The 22,006-nt window shown below is 40.6% G+C and overlaps 1 protein-coding gene across 1 annotated transcript in view; it reads left to right on the forward strand.

Annotated features, from left to right (window-relative positions):
• Nucleotides 1-22,006, forward strand: part of SLC4A8 (solute carrier family 4 member 8) — a 93,982-nt gene that overhangs the window by 63,432 nt on the left and 8,544 nt on the right. Inside the window, exons 17-24 of the mRNA XM_017545905.2 lie at nucleotides 2,834-2,947; nucleotides 5,765-5,926; nucleotides 6,793-7,044; nucleotides 10,364-10,432; nucleotides 11,565-11,738; nucleotides 13,300-13,437; nucleotides 19,188-19,279; nucleotides 20,958-21,053. Of these exons, the coding sequence (XP_017401394.1) occupies nucleotides 2,834-2,947; nucleotides 5,765-5,926; nucleotides 6,793-7,044; nucleotides 10,364-10,432; nucleotides 11,565-11,738; nucleotides 13,300-13,437; nucleotides 19,188-19,279; nucleotides 20,958-21,053 (1,097 nt within the window). The remainder of the gene's footprint in view (nucleotides 1-2,833; nucleotides 2,948-5,764; nucleotides 5,927-6,792; nucleotides 7,045-10,363; nucleotides 10,433-11,564; nucleotides 11,739-13,299; nucleotides 13,438-19,187; nucleotides 19,280-20,957; nucleotides 21,054-22,006) is intronic.

The following is a 22,006-nucleotide window of genomic DNA, read 5'->3' on the forward strand; positions in this document are numbered from 1 at the left end:
GTGCTGGGATTACAGGCTTGAGCCACCGCACCCGGCCTTCTTTTTTTTTTTGAGACAGAGTCTCGCTCTGTCACCCAGGCTGAGTACAGTGGCACAATCTCGGCTCACTCCAACCTCTACCTCCCTGAGTTCAAGTGATTCTCCTGCCTCAGCCTCCCAAGTAGCTGGGGTTACAAGCGTGCACCACCACACCTGGACTACTTTTTGTATTTTCAGTGGTGATGGGGTTTCACTATGTAGGCCAGGGTGGTCTTCAACTCCTGACATCAAGTGATCCACCCACCTCGGCCTCCCAAAGTGCTGGGATTACAGGTGTGAGCCACCGTGGCTGGCCTGGCTAATGTACTTCTATTGGACATGCTACTCTACATTTACATGGTATGGGGTAGGCAGTGAAATACCATAGATAGGAAAGGTAATTTGGCAAAGCATTCAAATGGACAGAAACAACACAAATATTTTTGCTGGCATCAGGAGCACTGTGTAGCACAGAACACCTCCCAGGAAGCAGAAAATTTTTTTGCCTAAAAACCACTGTATAAGACCCCAATTAAAAAACAAAAGCAAATGAGCCTCAAACTGTCTTCCCTCAGCTTTGCCTGGGAGTTGCTACCTTTGCACTTATTTTCCTACCGTCTTCCAGGTGCCAAGGATATTAGCCACATAAGGGAGCTGCGCATATTTGTTTCATTTTAGGCATCATTCTTTTGTGGTTCCCCCAACCCAGATATTGTTGAATCTGTTCAAAGCTGGATGAAATACTATGCAAGTCTTGCTGCTCTCAGTGTGCTGCTTCTCTCACCCTTGGTGGAGGCTTAGCCTGTTGTCAGCGCCCACCAGCCCAGTAGGTTTTGATGCTGCCTCCTGAAAGAGATTGTATTTGTTTCCTTTTGCACTACACAGTTGCTGTTTAAACTACATCAAATTTTGAGGGGAGAGTATTTGCCTGTGATGGAAAGAGAGATGATTTATTGCTTCAAACGTTTTAAATTAAAAGCTATTCTCACAAAAAAAAAAAAAAAAAAAAAAAAAAAAAAAAAAAAAAAAAAAAAAAAAAAAAAAAGAGAGAAAAGAAAGGGAGCTCAAAGCAGAAGGAAATGGTAGTTTTTCCTTTAAGTGAGGTTTCAGCCAGACACATTTTCAATACAGGGTAAATAAATGGGAGGGGAACTCAGTTAATTAGATGTTTACTGTACATGTATATATGACTAGAACACATTCTTAGACTTCAGTGAGCCTGCATGGTAGTCATGGGAGGCACATATTAAATAAGTTCTAGGTCTTTGTTTCCTATCAGGACAAATAGTTAACAAGTGGCTATTTGGTACTGACTACTTTCTCAGGCCTGGGTTAAGTGCTAGGGGGATGCAACAGAAATTTAAAAGATAGTAACTGTTATCAGATAGGAAGGAAAAACACGTGAAACAGGTGCCATATGCAACAGTAGTAAATAGTTGGATGCCCACCTGGGCATGTGCCATAGGAGTTCAGAGGAGAAAAGGGCCAGTGGGCCCCAGAATGGTCAAGTGGGCTTCATATTGGGGATGGGGAGGTAGTGGATACTCAGAGAATGCATATTACATTCAGAGAACTAACAAAACTGTGGAGGAGGAGCTGGAAACCTTAGGCTTCAAAGCAAAGTGAAGTCAGGTTAAGGTACCAGTGATATTACGTATGGCTAAGATATATTTTGATCTCACTCTTTTGAAAGCTCAGATTAAGGCAAGCACCAGTATTTGCCAGGCACTGCATTTTGTTGAAGCCACACTATAAAGTGAGACAGTCCTTTCAAGGTGGATCCTAAATAGGATGGGAATCTCCAACAAAATAAAGATATGTGCTGTGGAGGAAAACAAAGTAGTAAAGAAGTGCAGGGAGTGCTGGGGTGGAGGGAGGTGGCCAATTTTAAGTAGGATCATCAGAGAAGAGCTCAAGGAGAAGGTGACATTTGAGTTGAACCTGAAGGAGACGAGAGAGCTACCCAAGTGGTTACCTGGAGGAAAGGCATTTTAGGTAGAGGCATGAGCAAGTACAAAAACCCTGAGGTGGGAATGAGCCTGGCATGTTTAAGAAACAGCAAGACAGACAGTCTGTGTGTCTGGAGCAGAGTGGACAAGAAGGAGAGCAATAGGAGCTGGGGTGGGAGATGTGATGATGCCAACTGTGTGAGCTGCATAGGCCAAGAAGGCCTTTTGGACCAGAAGCCATTTCAGGGTTTTGATACAGGAGTGACATGACCTAACTTGTGTTTCAAATGATTACTCCAGTGGCTGCATTTAAAAAACTACAGGGCTGGAGGACAAAGGCAGAAGCAAGTTAGGAGGCTGCTACCGTTACCCAAACAGGAGCTGATGATAACTTGGATCTGGGTGGAGCAGTGGAGGTGGTAAGAAGTGATCAGACTCTGGATATGTTCTGAAGGGAGAGCCAACAGGACTTGCAAAAAGACTGGATATTGGGTATGAGGGAGAAGTGGAGTTGCTGCTGCTGCTGAGGTTTTTGGCTAGCACTGAGGACCTTGGCTGGTCCCAGAAAATCCAAGTTCCCAGAACTAGAGTCTCATCCTGGCCCTAAATGCCCCAAACAGAACTCTTCAGAGGCTGGTCTGGGTTATGCTAGCATTTGTGAGAGGGTTCATTTTGCCTCATCATTTCAATACTTTGTGGGCATTAATTGGGCAATTAACATATTCCTGTTGTTTAAATTTGCTTGCGTTAATTCAACTCTAAGATGAAAACATTCTTCTGAGGATTTTTAAGCCTTTTACAAAACTAACCTCTTTTCTACTTTATTCAACCTGCCAAAACACGTTTCCAATTCTTTCTCATGCCAGGTACGTTCCATGGTGAGTGACTTTGCTGTTTTCCTCACTATCTTCACAATGGTGATTATTGATTTTTTGATTGGCGTTCCATCACCAAAGCTTCAAGTTCCCAGTGTGTTCAAGGTAAACAGATCTCAGAGTGCTTGGTACACTCATATAATTTCATACACTCTAATGCCAAGTTAATTTCAAAGGCCTTTTCACATCCTAATCACGAGTTTTGCTGTCCTCTAAATCTGAACCTTACTCCTCATACCTTGTCGTTTAGAAAAGCAAACTTCAGACTTAGCTGAGTTCAAGTCAGAAAAGCCAGAGAACATAAAAATCAAGGTTGTTTAATGAATGAAAAGTATTATTATTATGAATACCACTTATTCTTAATATGTTAATATGTAAACAATGGAATGTGCACATTTACATAAATATATTCAGGACACTCTGAAAACGTGGGTTTCTGGAACAAGCAACAGCACTTTCACTGAGCATCGGCTGTATAAGGGCACTGGGAGGATGAAAAGGTCAAGGCTTGGCCCGAGCCTTCAAGGATGGTGCCCCTTCCTTGTAGGAGGAGAATGGATCTAAGAAGAGCCTTGTCAGGAGTCTAGGACGCCTGGCAGAGTAATCATGACATTGAAGTCATCTCTATCTGATTTTGCTGTTGTATAACTCTCTCTAATATGTAGTATTTTATGCTATGTATATTACAAACTATACTTCTCTCTAATATACAGTATTTTATATAAGAACCTATACAAAAAGTAAAACAAATGATCAATACATGAGGGCTCCAAATTGATTTGTTTGAGAGCACTGACAGTCAACAAAGAAGATAGAAAAGCTGAGCTCAGTTCCATAGATCCCCATAGCGGAGAGGAGAGAAAACCTTCGGAATACTCAGTGACTTAGGAAGGATGATAAAGTAGGAAGATGGGAGAAGTTGGTGAGGAGAAGGCCAACAGGTATAAAGGCAGTCCCTGACTTGTAAATGCTCCCTTCAGTTGTCCCTTTGCTTTCTCTTTTTTCTTTCTACCCGTGAAGTAGGCCTGTTGAAATATCTTCTTCCATATTTTCTGAAAAAATTTAATTTTGTTGAATTTGCTGAAATGCCACCAGTTGGAAGTTTATGGACTAACCAATCCCTCTTGTAAGTATAATGCCTTCTAGAATATGGCATTCTCGCCTTTGTGTGAATGAGCACAATCAGCTTTCTCTCTAATACCTAGCTGAGGTCAGCACTGCAGGAGGAATGGATTTTGTGTAAAAATAGGTAATTTGGGAACATTAAACAGTCCTTGGAAAGGTTCCCTAAGGGATAGGCTTAGGATAGCCAGAAGGCACTGAATTTCTGGGACATCTGTGAAGAAGGCCTCTGGGAGGTAGAACAGGGAGAAAGGGAAATGGGAGAATGTCAAAGAAAATGCTGCTCATGACGGGCTCCATTTTCAGGACACAGAGAAAAAGTTTCCTTCTTCCTTTCCCTCCCTATTATACCACATGGCACTCAACTCCCAAGACCCAATCTGAAGGCTAGTACTATTACTAGGGGTATAAGGTCATTAAGGATTTATTTAATAAGTTTTTGTGTTGGTCCGAGAACTTAACTACCACTTACAGCATTGTTACTAAGAAAACATAGATTCTGTAAACTTTTAGAAGCTAACCCATTCATAATTTTGGACTTGGTGGTGTTATTAGTCTTTGGATCCTAGAGACATGACTAATAAGGAACCAAATCAAATATAACAGTCTATGCTTTGTTTCTTGAGTTTGAGTCATCTCTGGGCCAGTTGGTATCCCTGACCTTTTATCCTCTAGCACCACTTACCAAAACAGGGCAAACTTGTCTTCCTCAGAGTACGCTGCAGGGGTGGGGTAAGGATCTAGGTGAGTTTAGACATGTCATGAACACTCCAATAAGATTTATAGACAGTTTTATTACAGGGCATTGGAGAGGATCCTAGGTCAAAGAAACACTCAACTTTAGCAATCTTAGACTCCTTTTCAAGTCTCTGATGGCTGGACCCCTGTTTGACTACAGATGGGGAAAGGCCCTTGGAGCAATCCAGTCTAATCTAAGCCCAAGAGATTCCATGCAGATGGCTCTACTTTGCCGTTTTTTATGCTGTAGACACACATTATATGGCTCTGGAGAGAAGTAGTAGGAGAATAGTCTAAGTTATTTATATTTGTTTTTGGAAGTCATTCAATTTTTTGACAACACATACAGTTGTTAATTATATGTTACTTAGGTTAATGTTGAGATACAGTTGTTTTTTCTCTACCCAGAGGTTTGGGAAGTAAGTAGAAGGAAGTGCAGGATTAATGAATATTTCACAAGAAATTGATAATTAAAGATTGACTGTTTCAAAGGGGATTTGGAAGTACTACTGAGCAAAAGGGGCTTGCTGCCCAATGTGCTAGAAGCCAGTACTATGATACCAGGTTTTTGAGAAAAGAAAAGCTTTTTATTTCAAGCTTACTAACAAGGAGATAGGAATTCAGCTCAAATCTGTCTGCCTGCACCGGCTTTACTGAAATAATTAGGAAAAGGTTTTGGGGGTGGATTCTGGGATAGTAGATGATTGGTAGAAGGAAAGGGGAGGTCTGAAAAGTCCCCAGTCATTCATATTTATCTCTTCATGCTACCTCTGGTCCCATGTGCCAAGGGGGTTTCAGCAAGTTGTTTCTTTTCTTATCTACCATCCTGTAAAACCAAGAATTTCTGTTAGTCATTGGTGTCTTTAACTCTTTGGGGAATGGTTTCAGAACAAGGTCACAGATTTCCTAAGGAGTTGCTGTATGTATTTCATGCCTTTTTTTTTTAAAGGATCCTGTCTCAAGAATAAAAAGAAATATGGATATTATGATTAAGTTTGATATATTTTACTCTAATGACTATAGTTAACTTAAAATACAAAAATAGTATCTTTTCCCCCTTAGCCAACAAGGGATGATCGAGGATGGATTATTAATCCCATTGGCCCCAATCCCTGGTGGACTGTGATAGCTGCAATTATTCCAGCTCTTCTCTGCACTATCTTGATATTCATGGATCAGCAGATCACAGCCGTCATTATTAACAGAAAGGAACATAAGCTCAAGGTAAAAAGACGCTCTGACCTAGAAGACTGCTATGGCCACCTGCTACTTTTTTTTTTTTTTTTTAGGGTAAGGTCATCTAGACCAGAAACTGTAGAATCTGGATAAAAACACTTCATAGAAGGGGTTCAAAAGGGGTTTCCATTCCCTCCATTAATAACCAAGATTGCTTTGGAGATGAGACTAGAGTGGAGCATGGTGGTATGGTATGAAAGAAACGTGGACTTCATTATTCTCCTCTCACACCTATGGAGAAGGTGATTGGGTGGAGTTCCTGATGGTCCCTATATAGCTCTATGCTTTGGGTCAAGCAACTGTACAGCTTGTCTTCCTGAGGTTCATTCAGGTAGGGGCCTGGGCCACTGTTTCCTAGAGGCAGATAATCTTTCGTTGATATTTGTTACTATAGTTTCTAGATGGAAACTTGAACCCTAGGATCCTAGGAGGGTAGCAGAGCAGGCAAGCAACATCCAAATCTGTCAAGGATCTGGGAGCATGTAGTACGAAGCCAATAAGGACATTTATCTCCAATTTCTATAGTTTCTACCATCTAGAATGCTCAAGATATGGCATGATCTTTGGTTACTCTTCCAGAGAAGAATGGATCCTTGAATGTGTAAGACAGAGTAAGCTGGAGACACTTGGAAAAAGAATGAATATTGGCATATATAGGACAGGCTAAGATTCCCCTTTTTCTTCTTTGTTTCCTCCTAACCAGGAGGGGCTACAGGACTCCTCTTGAATCCCTGAGCCCCTTTTTTCTTATCCATACATCCCTTCCTGCTTTGGGCCTGAGACCCCTAACTCACTGTTCCGTGCCCCACTACAGCTAGCCTACCAATGGTGACAGAGACTCTGTTTCCCCACAGAAAGGCTGTGGCTACCACCTGGACCTACTGATGGTGGCAATCATGCTGGGTGTCTGCTCCATTATGGGCCTGCCCTGGTTTGTAGCTGCAACCGTCTTGTCCATCACACATGTGAACAGCCTCAAGCTAGAATCTGAATGCTCTGCTCCTGGAGAACAGCCCAAGTTCCTAGGCATCCGAGAACAGAGAGTGACAGGCCTTATGATCTTTGTGCTGATGGGCTGCTCAGTCTTCATGACGGCTATCTTAAAGGTAATCATCCCTTCACACATTCAGCAAATACCAAGGGCCTGATATGTGCCAGGAATCCTGCCAGGTGCTGGAAATACAGTGGTGCCAAACAGATACACATAAAAATCTCTGCCCTGAAATAGTTTATTCTAGAGGGGTAAGACAGATAACGTTTAGTTAAGAAAATTAGTTAAGAAAACAAACATGACAACTACAGAATGTGATAGGTGATATAAAGGAAATACACTGTGCTTTCTGGTGCTAAAGAGAATGGAGAGGGGTCTCTTTTAGTTAGGATGGTCAGAGAAGGCCTCTCTGAGGAGATGCTATTTAAGGTGAGGTGGAGCCAGCCACACTATGGATGGTGGGAGGTGGCACGGAGGGAGGGGAGAAGAGCGGTCTAGTCAGTCATTGAGGTGGGAAAGAGTAATATACGTTCTACAAAATATCAGGGCCGTGTGGCTCATGGGCATTGAATCAAGGCAAGAGCACAGTGCGATGAGAAGGAAAGAGGGGGAGGGACAGATCATGTGGGGCCTTATCGACAGTGGGCAAGGTAACCTTTGAAGGGTTTTAGCAGGAGAGGGACATGATCCAGCTAGTTTAAAAAGATCACTCTGGCTGATATCTAGGGAAGAATAGAAGCAGACAGACCAGTGAGGCTGTTGCAGGTGACAGATGATGGTGGCTTGAATAAGGAAGCTGGTAGCAGGGACAGATAAAAAGACATGGCCTCTGTATAGCTTGGAGGCAGACCCAAAGTTGTGGCATTTATTAATATGGAAAAGACTGTATGATTTTTGTGAGGGTTGGGACTGTGATCAGATTTGGAATGAGATGTCTGGGAGTTATCTAAGTGAAAAGCCTAGAGGAGGGTTCCAGATTAAAATATAAATTTGGGAGTCAGCAGCACGTAGGTGGTATTGGAAAGCCAAGGGAATAGATGAGAGAACTCGGAAAAAAGTAGACAGAAAGAGAAGTGGGACATAAGAGAAGAGCAGAGTTAGAGGTTAGATAGAGGAAGAGATAGCAACAGAGTCTCAGAAGGAGCTGCCAGAGAGGTAGGAGGAAAACTAGGAGGGTGTGGTATCAGGGAAGCCAAGTAAGGAAAGTGTTTCAAGAAAGAGGGATTGGTTAGATGTCTAGGAAGATGAAGACTAAGCCAAGGCCATTGGGTTTAGCAACACTGGAGGCCTCAGGTCATTTGACAAGAGCAGAGTCAGTGGATTGCATTAGTTTCTGCTGCCTGTAGGTGATTTAGAAGTAGAAGCAAAAGCAGAAGCTGACAGTGATAAAAATTATTTTGTTCTGAAATTAAATGATTACATGTAAGTTAAATCACAGGCCTCCATGTCTGGCTCTTCCTCCACCCCTATCTGGGAATGGGCAGGCAGACACACACACACACACACACACACACACACACACACACACACACACACCCCTCTTTAACAGAAATGGTGCCTTTTAAATCTTCCATAATCTCAAAATCTTCCAAATCCTTAGGGATTTAGTGTGTTTTAACCTGGAAACTATGTTACTGTCCAGTGACTTGAGGCAGGAGTTAGGGGTATCTTACCAGAGAAGGAATTCAGTGGAACTATAGGGCAGAAATCCAATTATAGGTGGCTAAAGAGTGAGTAGCAGATAAGGAAGTAAAGAGTACAAGTGCAGGCAAATCTTTCAAGAGGTTTTTCTGCTAAGCAGAATGGAAAAATGGCAGTGGCTAGTATGAGAAGTGGGGCTAAAAGAGAGACTGTTTATTTTATTTTATTTTTTTGGTACAGATAGAGGATGCTTTGAACATTAAAAAAATGTTTTGTGGGTAGAAGGCCTGCATCTGGGAGATTGGGGTGAGAAGGAAACTCTCTGGCTGTATTACCAGGCACCAACCATTCTGGAGCACTGCCTTGTCTCCCTTGCCTCCTCTTTCCTTCTTTTTGGCAAACCTTCAACCACCCCAGCCTGTACCACAAATGCCCTTCAAGAGTGAGAACTGAGGGATGGGAAGGATTTCTGAACTGTCTTCCTGTCCCCTCACTTTCCACTCAACCTTACCACCCACCTCTCCTCACGCCCCTTTCCCCTCATATTCCCTGTCCCCAGCCTAGCTCCCACTCCCACCTGGTCAAGGCACCATCTGGAAGAGCCCAAATGTTGCTGCTTCTCCACGATAGAGCCCAGAAGGCGGGCAGTGGCCATCACCGGGCCTTTCTCTAACTGCTTCAGGACAATTCTCTTAGGACAACTATTCAGTAGTTCCACAAACAGCATCCAGCTGGGATGTCTAGTCACTCTACAGCTGGAACATAAAATCCAATGGGGGATTTTCTAATTCTTTCTTTTTTTTAAAGTTTACTTTAAGTTCTGGGATACATGTGCAGAATGTGCAGGTTTGTTACATAGGTATATATGTGCCATGGTGGTTTGCTGCACCCATCAACCAATCATCTAGGTTTCATGACCTGCATGCATTAGGTATTTGTCCTAATGCTCTCCCTCCCCTTGCCCCCCACCCACAACAAGCCCCAGTTTGTGATGTTCCCCGCCCTGTGTCCATGTGTTCTCATTGTTCAGCTCCCACTTATGAGTGAGAACATGTGGTATTTGGTTTTCTGTTCCTGTGTTAGTTTGCTGAGGGATTTTCTAATTCTAAGAATTAGGTTTGAGAATATTCTTTAGCGCTAGAATAAAAACAAGTCCAATTTAGTTTTCGTCTCCTAGACTTTCCTTGCCTTGATTCTCTAGGCCCAATTTCCCTACCTCAGAGTCAATCTGAAGATTATTTAGGTTGACAGACATGATGTGATCAGAAAGTCATACTCAAATACTGTGTGGATCTTCAAGTGCAATATAATTATGTCGGTGTTTATCCCTCCCTAAACCTTCCCTCTCTGATAAGATACCTCCCCACCCCTGCCCTCAAGCCACTGGTCAGTAAAAAAGGAAACTTTTTTGGTTCATGTTAAAATACATCAAATCCTTGAGGAGATGATTGTGAGATCAGAAGATTTAAAAGGCATTATAAGAAAGGGGCGTGTATGTATGTGTGTTTATGTGTATGTGTATGTGTGCCCATCCCCATGGAGGAGGAAGGGCCAGACAGCTGAGATGGGAGGCATGTGATTTAACTTACATGTAATCATTTTATTTCAGAACAAAATGATTTTTATCATTGTCAGCTTCTGCTTTTGCTTCTACTCCTAAATCACTAATGCAACGGTTTCTGCAGGTATTTTGTGACTTTGTTTCATTCTTGGAGGTTTAAAAGTTTATATAGTTTTCAGTGTACTATGACACCAAATTTAATTTCTGGCCTTTCTTGTCTTTTTATCTTCAGTTTATTCCAATGCCAGTACTCTATGGAGTTTTCCTCTACATGGGAGTTTCTTCACTACAGGGAATTCAGGTATTGTGTGGTTCAGTCAGGGTAGTTTCTTCTCACTGCAGGTTCACATATCCTGTCCCGGGAGGGACAGCTCCCCTAGAGAAGCACAACTAGTTCTTGATAAAATTATTTCCTGGTCTTGCCACTTAGGCTATTTTAGACACTTATTTGAATACAGGGAAAACAACAGTCATGTTGGCAGGAGAGTACAGAGCCTTCCAGGGTGGCTTGGCTTGAAGTCATGGCTCCCGTCATTCATTAATTATTTAACAGACAATTTTTTGGCATGTATTAAATATTAGGTACTTTGCCAGGTGCCGGTAAGCTTGAATCTGAAAGGCTGATCAAGAACCAAACTGGCTTTCACTCATAGACAGATCTAGGTTAGTGCCAGGCTAAAGTGTAAAAATGGGGTGTTTAACTTTGGGGGTACATTGGCAGAAGAGATGGGGGAATAGTGGGAGTTGCTCCTGGTAAGCAGATGTCACTTCCTGTTATACTCTGCATTTTTGCATCTGTCAACTCATTGCGCTAAGTCTTTCAAACAGAAAAATGAGGAGCTTGCCATTGATAACTTGGGTACTCCAGACAATATAATAAATTAGGCTGATTATTCTTTGTTCGAATGGAATGTCCAATGGCCATTTTTATATACTGAGTTCTAATATGAACTTGGGCAGATTATTTAATCTCTGGTTTTCTTTTTACCTTTTTGTAAGGATGATCATTTTTTCTGTATCTAGGATGTTAAGAAGTTTCACTTTATCTCTTCACTATAAATAATCAATGAATAGCTCCAAACTCCTAAAAGAACAAGTAAGAGATTTGGTTTTGATAATAAGCAAAAAGATGTAATTGGCTTATTTTGTTTTCAACATTCCCTGAGAAAGAGCTCTCTTAGGAGCCACAGAGTGGGATAGGAGAAAAAAGTTTGAACCTAGCATTAGAAAAGATGGATTCAGATCTTGACTTTGCCGCTTACTAACCTTGGCCAAATTGCCTGGTCTTTTAAAGTCTCAGATTCCATTTCTGTCCAGTGGAAATGGTGTGAACTGCCTTTCAGAGCAGGTGATGTAAGAGACATGAATGGGTCTAACAAGGCTTCTGACCCAGAGAGTCCTCCTGAAAATAAATGCCAGTTCCTTCCTTTCAGTTCTTTGATCGTCTAAAGCTCTTTGGGATGCCCGCAAAGCACCAGCCAGATTTTATCTACCTGCGGCATGTGCCACTGCGCAAAGTGCACCTCTTCACCCTCATTCAGCTGACCTGTCTCGTCCTGCTCTGGGTCATCAAGGCCTCTCCAGCCGCCATTGTTTTCCCAATGATGGTGAGGTGGTTTTAAAAAAATAAATTATTATTATCATTGTTATTTTTTAAATTGTAGTGAAATGTTCTAACTATAAAATGTACGATTTTTAAGTGTAGAGTTGAGTGGCATTAAGTACCTTCACATTGCTGTGGAGCCATTACCACCCTCTAGCGCTGGACCTTTTTACATCTTGCAAAGCTGAAACTCTGCACCTATTAAACACCAGATCCCCATTCTCCCCTATCCCCAGCCTCTGGCAACCACCGTTCTACTTACTGTCTCTGTGTATTGGATTATTCTAGGCACATCATATAAGTGAATCACAGAATTTGTCCTTTTGTGACTGGCTGATTTCATTTAGCTTAATGTCTTCGAGCTTCATCCATGTTGTAACATGTGTCAGAATTTCCTTCCTTTTTAAGATTGAATAGTATTCCACTGTATGCATATACCACATTTTGTTTATCCATTCACCTGTTGATGTGCACTTGAGTTGCTTCTCCCTTTTGGATAGTGTGAGTAATACTGCTGCAAATATGGGTGTACAAATATCTGTTTGTATCTCTGTTTTCAATTCTTTGTTGTAAATACCAGGAGTGGAATTGCTGGATCATATGGAAATTTTATCTTTAATTTTTTTCTAATCCTCTAGATCCACACCCTCCTGGTGGGTTTCTCAATTTTGTCAGAATACATACAAGGCTTTGCATTTGTGTGTTATGTTCATGGGTTAAAAAATAGCAAATTACTGGGAACTCATAGAAGGGATCCTATCAATTCCAGATGTATTAGGAAAATAGTCACTATCATTAGAGAGAAATGTACCTGAGTTTAATAAGCGTGAATTGCCTCATTCCCTGTCCAGTCACCAGGTATAGCTGATGAACACCAGTCCACCCAGACAGTGTTAATTCTGTTTTCCTTTGGCTAAAATGGCCCTCATGAGAAAGTAGAGCAGCAGTTTGGATGCCCTGGACCTGCCCTTACTGGGGAAATCAGCTGTCAGATTCTAGGCAAGCCACTTTCTCTCTCTGGGCCTCAGTTTCCTCATTTATAAAGTGAGTGTCAGGCCAGGCCAGGGAGCAGAGACAAAAACCCCTAGAGACACATGATGCAGGCCCAAAGCAAGGATTTGCATAGGGGAATGTATAGGCAAAGGATCAGAGGGAATAAAGATGATCCTCTAAGAACCCATCATCCCACTGTGAGGCATGCTTGGGCTGGCTGTGGCTGGTCCCACCATGGCCCAGCGCTTGAAGAGGCTTTCTACCCCTCTGCTGTCCTGTAGCCTTGCTGCTGACCCCTAACCATCTGCAGATGATGAGCTCCTCTTTTCAATGATGGAATCCAGATAGCTGCTCTCTAAGTTGTAGGGCTGTTATGATGATGGGTAAAATACTGTATATAACATATTGTACCTGGCACAAAGAAAGCATTCAATAAATGGTGACTCTTATGATTATCATGAGTTTGATTTTGCTTGAACTGTCCTAGTCTGCCATGAAAATAAGGCTTTGCTTTTAAGCCCAGGAAGGAAATTAGTCCCTTTCATTCACTTTCTTTCTTGATTTTTCTTCAGGTTTTGGCCTTGGTTTTTGTCAGGAAAGTCATGGATCTCTGTTTCTCTAAGCGAGAGCTGAGCTGGTTAGATGATCTCATGCCTGAAAGCAAAAAGAAGAAGTTGGATGACGCCAAAAAGAAGGCCAAAGAGGAAGAGGTCGTAGTCCTTGCACCAACTGTATACCTGGGACCCTCAAATTACAGACCATAGGAAGGGTCACGTGAAAAGCCAGCATGTCTGAAATCCCAAGGGTTATATTTAGGAGCTGGGAAGATTACCCCAAAGTTGTTCTCAGCTAAGAATGGGTTAGGGATTCTTGCTCCTGTCTGTACTTCCTTTTTTGGGTTTGACAACCAGTTATTTTTTCCTTTGTCTACAACCAACTCATCAGGTTCATACCTAGAATGTGAATATATGATATGCAGATTCATGGCTTATTAGCAGATTCAATGGCTCCCATTCTTTCAAAAGGTCTAATTTGACAAATATATAAAACCCATTATTTCCTAGAATGTTTGTAATGTATCTAAATGCAAATGGTGCTGTGGTTGGCACCATGCAAAGATAACTTGCATAGGACTTTCTGTCTTTTTTCATTTCCCTCAGCACTTGTCATCTTGTCATCTACACAATGGACCCTCAATAAATGGCCTATATATACAAAGAAAGAAAATGTAGCAAAATGAAAACACCAGACTAAGAAATGAGTGAGCTGGGAAGTGTTTCCAAATACAGTTAGTGCCTAAAATAGTGTCCTTTGAAAAAACTTTTAAAAGACTTTTTGTAGGCCAGGCACAGTGGCTTATCCCTGTAATTTCAGGGATTTGGGAGTTGAGGCAGGAGGATCACTTGAGGCCAGGAGTTTGAGACCAGCCTGGGCAACATAATGAGGCTCTGTCTCTACAGAAAAAAATCAAAAGAATTAGCTGGATGTGGTGGCATATGCCTGTAGTCAGCTACTTGGGAGGCTGAGGTGGAAGGTTACCTTGAGCCCAGGAGGTAGAGGCTGCAGCGAGCCGTGAGCATGCCACTGCACTTCAGCCTATGCTGAGTGAGAGCCTATCTTGAGAAAAAAAAAGACTTTTTTTCCCGTAATATCTTGAACTTTAAAAACTTTGTATTTCTAAATAAGCTTCAACAATTGTAAAATATAAAATCAATGGAAGAAAACTTTAAAGAGAATATTGATAGAATTCATTACGTAAAATGTGATGCTTTCAGGCATCCAAAGCTCTGTAAACAAAATTTTAAAATAACAGATAAGTTGAGACATGTGCTAATATTATTACTATTCAAATAATTCTTATAAATTAATAACAATAATATGAATTTGAAATGAGCAATGGACATATATAATTTACAAAAGAAGAAGTACAAATAGCCAGTTGCCTTACGACAAAAATTTCATTCTTACTAATAATCAAATAAATGATTGTGCAGCATCTGGATTTTATGAAATGAAAATCAGTATTAAAAAATAAAAAAAGAGGTTGCTTCTTGGCCTTTTAGCTAACATCAAGTGTAAAAAATAAAAAAGAAATGAAAATTTAAACGAGGAGAATACATGTTTTTACTTGTCGAATTGACAGAGATTTTTAAAAGATAAAAGCAAGCGTTGGCAAGACTGTAATTCAAATAGACTTCTCATACCCTAAAAATGGTAATATAAGTTGCATGTATCTCTTTAGAGGGCATTTTAACCATAGAGTCTTAAAAATGTATATGCCCTTTTGCCCAGTAACTCTAACATTTAAATTTACCCTGAGGATATAATTAGCAATGTAGACAAAATATTTTAATTGCGGTGGCATAAAGAAAAAAGAAAAATTAGAGTAAATATTTTACAATAGAATGTTGTACAACAGTTTAAAAATAAAATTTTAAAAAATTCTTAATGATATGTGCTGTAATCCCAGCTACTCCAGAGACTGACGTGGGGTTACACCTGTAATCCTAGCACTCTGTGAGGCCAAGGCAGGCAGATCACCTGAGATCAGGAGTTCGAGACCTGGCCAACATGGTGAAACCCCGTCTCTACTAAAAATACAAAAAGATTAGCCAGGCATGTTGGCGCACGCCTATAATCCCAGCTACTCAGGAGGCTGAGACAGGGGAATCACTTGAACCCAGGAGGTGGTGTTTGTAGTGAGCCAAGATCACCCCACTGCACTCCAGCCTGGGTGACAGAGCAAGACTTGGTCTCAAAAAAAAGAAATAAAGAAAAGATATGTGGACATGTTTCTGACATTTTATATGAAAAACATAGAGAATATAAAATGGAGCATACAGTAAGAATGTCAATCTCACTTTTACTAAAACATATACAAATATCATACAAACACACACATACACACATGCATGTATGCATGCACACCCACCCCCCCCACACACCCGAAAAAGATTGGAAGAAAATAGATCAAAATGTTTATTCTGGCTCTCTATATCTTTCTAGGCAGTAAGATTATGCATTTTTTGATTAATTTCCTTCTTTCTTCCATATTTATTGAATCCTTAGTCTGTTGTCACTGTTCCAGACACAGTAGTATACACAGCAAGAGTCCCTGACCGACCCCATGGAGCTTACATTCTCATGGAGAAGACACCATAAACAAAGAAATAAATATATATTTGTTTTCTTGGTTATAGTGCTATACTTTTATACATATATATATAACTTTAGGTAGTGATATGCTTTAAGAAGGTAGGAGTGAGGGAGTTACTTTGTTTAGGGTGATTAGAGATGACACTTTTGAGGAGACATCTGAGCAGAGACTGAATAAAGTGAGAAGCAAATCATGAGAATATCTGGGAGTAAGAACATTCCAGGCCAGGAGTACAGAAAACACAAAGGTCTTGAAGGGAAGAATGAGCTTGGTGTGTTTGAGGAACACCAAGACATCTAGTAAGGCTGGAAGGGACAGAGTGGTAGCAGGGAGACCAGCTAGGAGGAGGCTGGCAGCAGCTCAAGCAAAAGGGAAGGTGGCTTAGGCTAAGGAGAGGTGCTGAAAGTGCCTGAATTTGGTACTTGTTTGAAGATAGAGCTGACAGTTTTGCTAATGATGGTGGGTATGAGTGAAAGAGGAATCAAGTATGACTCTTAGATTTTTGGACTGAACAATCGAATGAATGATTGTGCTATTTATTAAGATGAGGAAGACCAAGGAGAACAGCAGGTTTAGGAGGAAAATCAAGAGATCTCCTTTGGATGTTAAGTTCGAGGTGGCTGTTAGACATTACATTCCTTATTTTCCAAAATTCCTGAAGTAAGCACATATTTGTTAACACCTGTGTTACTTTATAAAATTATTTTAAAAGCTAAATAAAAGATGAAGACTTGTCCCCTAAAATTTCTCCACCTCATATCCAACATTTATGTTCATTTATGTTATTTTCAGTTTTTTTAACATAGTTTTCATATAACTATAATTATATAATTGTGAGTTCATATATATAGCACATATATATTCTGATTTTTCCCCTCAACCTGATTTCATAAGACACTTTCATGTTTCTATTTGTCTATATCATGATCATGATTTTTAGATGGATGTATAATGTTCTATAGTATTATCTCATATTTAATTTCAATATTTTTGTTAAAACTTTTAGTTGTTTTAGGTTTTATTATTAATTATATTCCTTTAAACATCTTTGTACAGATAGCTTTTTCTCTGTAATTATTTTCTTCAAATTAGTGGGATTATTTTCTAAGAAAACATTTTATTATGGATTTCTAAAAAAAGTTATTTTAGATTCAGGGCCTGTGCAGGTTTGTTACATGGATGTATTGAGTTATGCTGAGCTTTGGGCTTCTAATGATCCTGTCACCCAAGTAGTGAACATAGTACCTGACAACCCTTCCCCTGTCTCCCGCCTTTTGGAATCCATTGTTTTTTGCTCCCATCTTTGTGTCCATGTGTACCCAATGTTTAGCTCCCCCTTACAAATGAAAACATGCATTATTTGGTTTTCTGTTCCCACATCAGTTCACTTAGGGTAATGGCCTCCAGCTGCATCCACGTTGCTGCAAAAGACATGGTTTTGTTCTCTTTATGGCTGTGTAGTATTCCATGGTGTATATGTACTACAGTTTCTTTATTCAATCCACCATTGATGGGCACCAGGGTTGATTCTATTTCTTTGCTGTTGTTAATAGTGCTGCAATACATATATGAGTGCAGATGTCTTTCTGATAGAACAATTTATTTTCCTTTGGGCGTATACCAAGTACTGGGATTGCTGTGTCTAACGCTAGTTCTATTTTTAGTTCTTTGAGAAATCTCCAAACTGCTTTCCACAGGGGCTGAACTAATTTGCATTCCCACCAACAGTGTAGAAGTGCTCCTTTTTCTCTATGACCATGCCAATGTCTGTTATTTTTTGACTTTTTAATAATAGTCATTCTGACTGATGTGAGATGGAGTCTCTTTGTGGTTTTGATTTGCATCTTTGATGATGAATGATGTTGAGCATTTTTTCATGTTTGTGGGCCATGTGTATGTCTTCTTTTAAGAAGTGTCTGTTCATATCCTTTGCCCTTTCACTTCTATGTATTAATAACACCCAGGCTGAGTCCAACAAAGAATGCAATCCCAACTTCAATAGCCACAAAGAAATGAAATACCTAGGAATATACCTAATCAAGAATGTGAAAGATCTCTACAAGGATAACTATAAAACACTGCTGAAAGAAATCAGAGATAATTCTCTGAAAAAGAAATCAGCTCTGATTTCCCTCAGCAGTGTGTTGTTTGTTCATTTGTTTTGAGATGGAGTCTTGCTCTGTTGCCCAGGCTGGAGCGCAGTGGTGTGATCTCAGTTCACTGCAACTTCCTGCTTCTGGTTTTGAGCGATCTTCCTGTCTCAGTCTTCTGAGTAGCTGAGATTACAGTGCCTTCCATCATGCCTGGCTAATTTTTGTATTTTTATTAGAGATGAGGTTTTGCCATGTTGACTAGGCTGGTCTCGAACTCCTGATCTGAAGTAATTGATCTGCCTGCCTCGGCCTCCCAAAGTGCTGCGGTTAAGGCATGAGCCACCGTGCCAGACCTCTTTTTTTTTTTTTTTTTGAGACAGTGTCTCACTGTGTCACCCAGGCTGGAGTACAGTAGCATGATCTTAGCTCACTGCAGCCTCCGCCTCCTGGGTTCAAGCGATTCTCCTGCTTCAGCCTCCTGAGTAGCTGGGACTACAGATGTGTACCACCACGCCAAGCTAATTTATGTATTCTTAGTAGAGACGGGGTTTCACCATATTGGCCAGGCTGGTCTTGAACTCCTGACCTCATGATCCGCCTGCCTCAGCTTCCCAAAGTGCTGTGATTACAGGTTTGGGCCACCGCACCCGGCCAGCCTGACCTCTTTCAGCAGTGTTTTGTAGTTCTCTTTGTAGAGATCTTTTACCTTATGGATTATTTTAAACCTACAATAGTAGAAAGGAAAGACTTCTTATTGTTAATAATTTGGTTATTTGGATTAGCATCCAAAGAAGAGCCATATATTGCAATTGGTTGATATCTTTCTTAAATCTTTTTAGGTGTTCCCTTTCCATTTTTTTTTTTTTAAATTGAAGAAACCTCTAGGATTTCTCGCCATTTAGATTTTGCTAAATATGTTCCTTCCCTTGGTGTCATTTAAAATGTTCTTCTGTCCTCTATATTTGTAGTAAATTGGTCATTAGATCTAGAGATTTATCAGATTGACTTTTTTTTTTAATACAATTTCACATGTATAAATATCTGGTTGTCTCTCATTTTGTGATAACTCAAATCTATGAAAGAAACTAATTATATTCTTTATAATAAATGTGAAATGAAATTAGGTAGAAACTGTGGTGGTAGAAGAATGGGCTGGTGAACTTACAGTCTTACTTGGTCCAAGATATAATGATGTTTCTTTTTCTTCCAGGAGGCTGAGAAAATGTTAGAAATTGGGGGAGACAAGTTCCCCTTAGAGAGGAGGAAGTTACTAAGTAGTCCTGGAAAGAACAACAGTTGCAGGTAAAACTTTCAAACACCAAGGAGTTTACTTTTTTGGTTATTCTATAGGTGTTCTGGCTTTGTGGTGGTGGCAATGTCACAAATGCAGCTCTAGCATAAAGAGCTAAACATTCAGCCTCCCAGTTCCACCCTGTGAAAATACCTTTTCCATCTCATTGTTTATCGAATACCTGCTATATACCAGGTACTATATCAAGTTCTGGGAATCACAAGGAGAAGAGAGGTAAGAAAACCAATGTACTGAGTGCCTCTTTTGTGCTGGGATTGTGCTAGAAGGTTTACTTATGTGTTGTCAGTTAACTTGTACTGATATGAATATCACTATCCGCATTTGTACAGGTGAAGAAACTAAGTCTTAAAGGGTTTTAGGTAATTTTATCCAAAGTTATAATGAAGCTGAGTAGAAAGATTTGGATTCAAACCCCCTGGTCCTTCTTCTATTCCTTAAACCAGTGTTCGTTTGCCTTTCTTTGCCACCTTCCAAAGATGAAAAGGATGTGGTCTTTATTTCCAGAGAGTTCTCAGCCTGGTGGGCATGAAATTCCAATGCTTGGGCAAGCTTTTGGGGATAGGCTGAAATAGTCAATGTTAGCTTGGCTTGTGGCATCTATAGTCCTGGGAGCAAGGAGGAATTGAACTGGGATCATGAAAATTCCTTACTTCTGCCAACGATTTTAGCCACTTTCTCCATCAAACCTATTCATCATCACAAATGACAGGAAGCTTAATTGGTGCATTTGTAGTTTTACTCCTGGAGTCTTGTTTCTGAGTTGGAAGAGGTATACATAAGCTGAAAAGCCTAGCAGTCAAGAAGGGGCAGAAAAGGAAGAGAGCAGGATATCTGGGTCATTCAGATCCTGAAAAATTTACTGCTGAATCATTGAGTTCGTTGTGGCTTATACTGTGGGGGAAATTAGGACAGTCTTTTTCTTAATAATAGTCTTGGTTCTTAATAAACTTTCTAGAGTTTGTTTTGAAAGGAGCCATGGGCTTTGAATTATCTGGTGGCAAAGTAGGAACAATGTTTCCTTTTTAACAGGATGCTGCCTCTTCTTTTGTCATTTTAGAAGGAGATAATCTGGCTTGCAGAAAACGTCAAACTACTCTGTCTCTAGGAAACCAAGAGCTGGGTTCAAGGTCTTGATTCTCTACTTGCTGTTGTTTGACCTTGGATAGTCACTTAGCTCCGAGAGCTTTCATTTCTGCACCTTCCAGATGAGGATGTTAATAAACTCTGTTGCTGTGATAGTTAAGATATTAGGAAAGTCCTAATGAACTACGAATAGAAGAGATTTGGCTGTGTATATGGGAAAATGAATGAAAAGTGCCTGGCACACAGCAAGTGCTCAGTAAGTGGTAGTTCCTGATGCGTCACTGTTGATAACATAGCATTGTCATCAGCATCTCCAATGAGGCCTTTCAGAGGAGTGCACAACTGGGGATAGGATGGGCTGCCTTCAGCACCACCTCATGGGTCACCTTGCCTCTTCCCATTCTGCACCTCAGTGGCTGCAGAAGAAAGATCAGACTCCATCTTGTTCCCAGAGTTCCTGAGAGCTGTTGGCTGGATGGTCTCAAACCCCATCTTTTCCCTTCTGGTGGGGCAGTGATCATTATAGACTGTGCTATGTATTTTACTTGTATGTCTGACATTCACTGTCCTAATCATTGATTTCAGATGTGACCCGTCTGAGATTAATATATCTGATGAAATGCCTAAAACCACAGTCTGGAAAGCTCTCAGTATGAATTCTGGAAATGCAAAGGAAAAGAGGTAAAGAGAACTGTAACATCTGATTTTTATTTATTTCTGGCTTTTGACAATGGCAATATTGAAGGTAAAATGTGTTTTAGTTGTAAAATGGAATTTTTCTAATAAATAGCACTTCCAGGAACTACCGCTAATCCCATAAGAATACCTATAAGCCAGTTGGGCATGGTGATTCACACCTGTAATCCCAGCACTTTGGGAGGCCAAGGTGGGCGGATCATGAGATCAAGAGATTGAGACCATCCTGGCCAACATGGTGAAACCCTGTCTGTACTAAAAATACAAAAATTAGCTGGGCATGGTGGCAGGCACCTGTAGTCCCAGCTACTTGGGAGGCTGAGGCAGGAGAATCACTTGAACCTGGGAGATGGAGGGTGTAGTGAGCTGAGATCACACTACTGCACTTCAGCCTGGCAACAGAGTGAGACTCCATCTCAAAACAAACAAACAAACCAACAACAACAACAAAAACAGCTATAAGCCTTAAAAAAGTAAAAATGTTTTCTAAATATTTGGTCAGGGTGTTTTTTTAAGCAGCCTGTTTACACAAGTCCAAAGTCAGGATAGGATTATTTTGGCATATAAATTTGCTTTGCCCGTTGATTTCCTTTAATCTTCTTTCTAGTCTCATTTCAGAATCTAAAGGGCATGTCTCTGGTTACTGCAACCACACAAACAAGAAAATTGCTAAAATATTCAGATAGTGTTGATAGTACTGATACATTCTTTAACCTATTTAACTTGTTATATATGAGAAATATATTTGAAATGTTAAATTGTAACTTATATCTTTCTTTTTTTGTTTATTTGAGACAATCACTCTCTGTCTCCCAGGCTGGAGTGCAATAGCATAATCTCCGCTCACTGTAACCTCTGCCATGTGGCCTCAAGCAATTCTTCTGCCTCAGCCTCCCAAGTAGCTGGGAGTACAGGTGCATGTCACCCCCACCGGCTCA

This window comes from Cebus imitator, unplaced genomic scaffold (genome assembly GCF_001604975.1).
Source record: "Cebus imitator isolate Cc_AM_T3 unplaced genomic scaffold, Cebus_imitator-1.0 Scaffold181, whole genome shotgun sequence".
Classification (NCBI taxonomy): Eukaryota; Metazoa; Chordata; class Mammalia; order Primates; family Cebidae; genus Cebus; species Cebus imitator.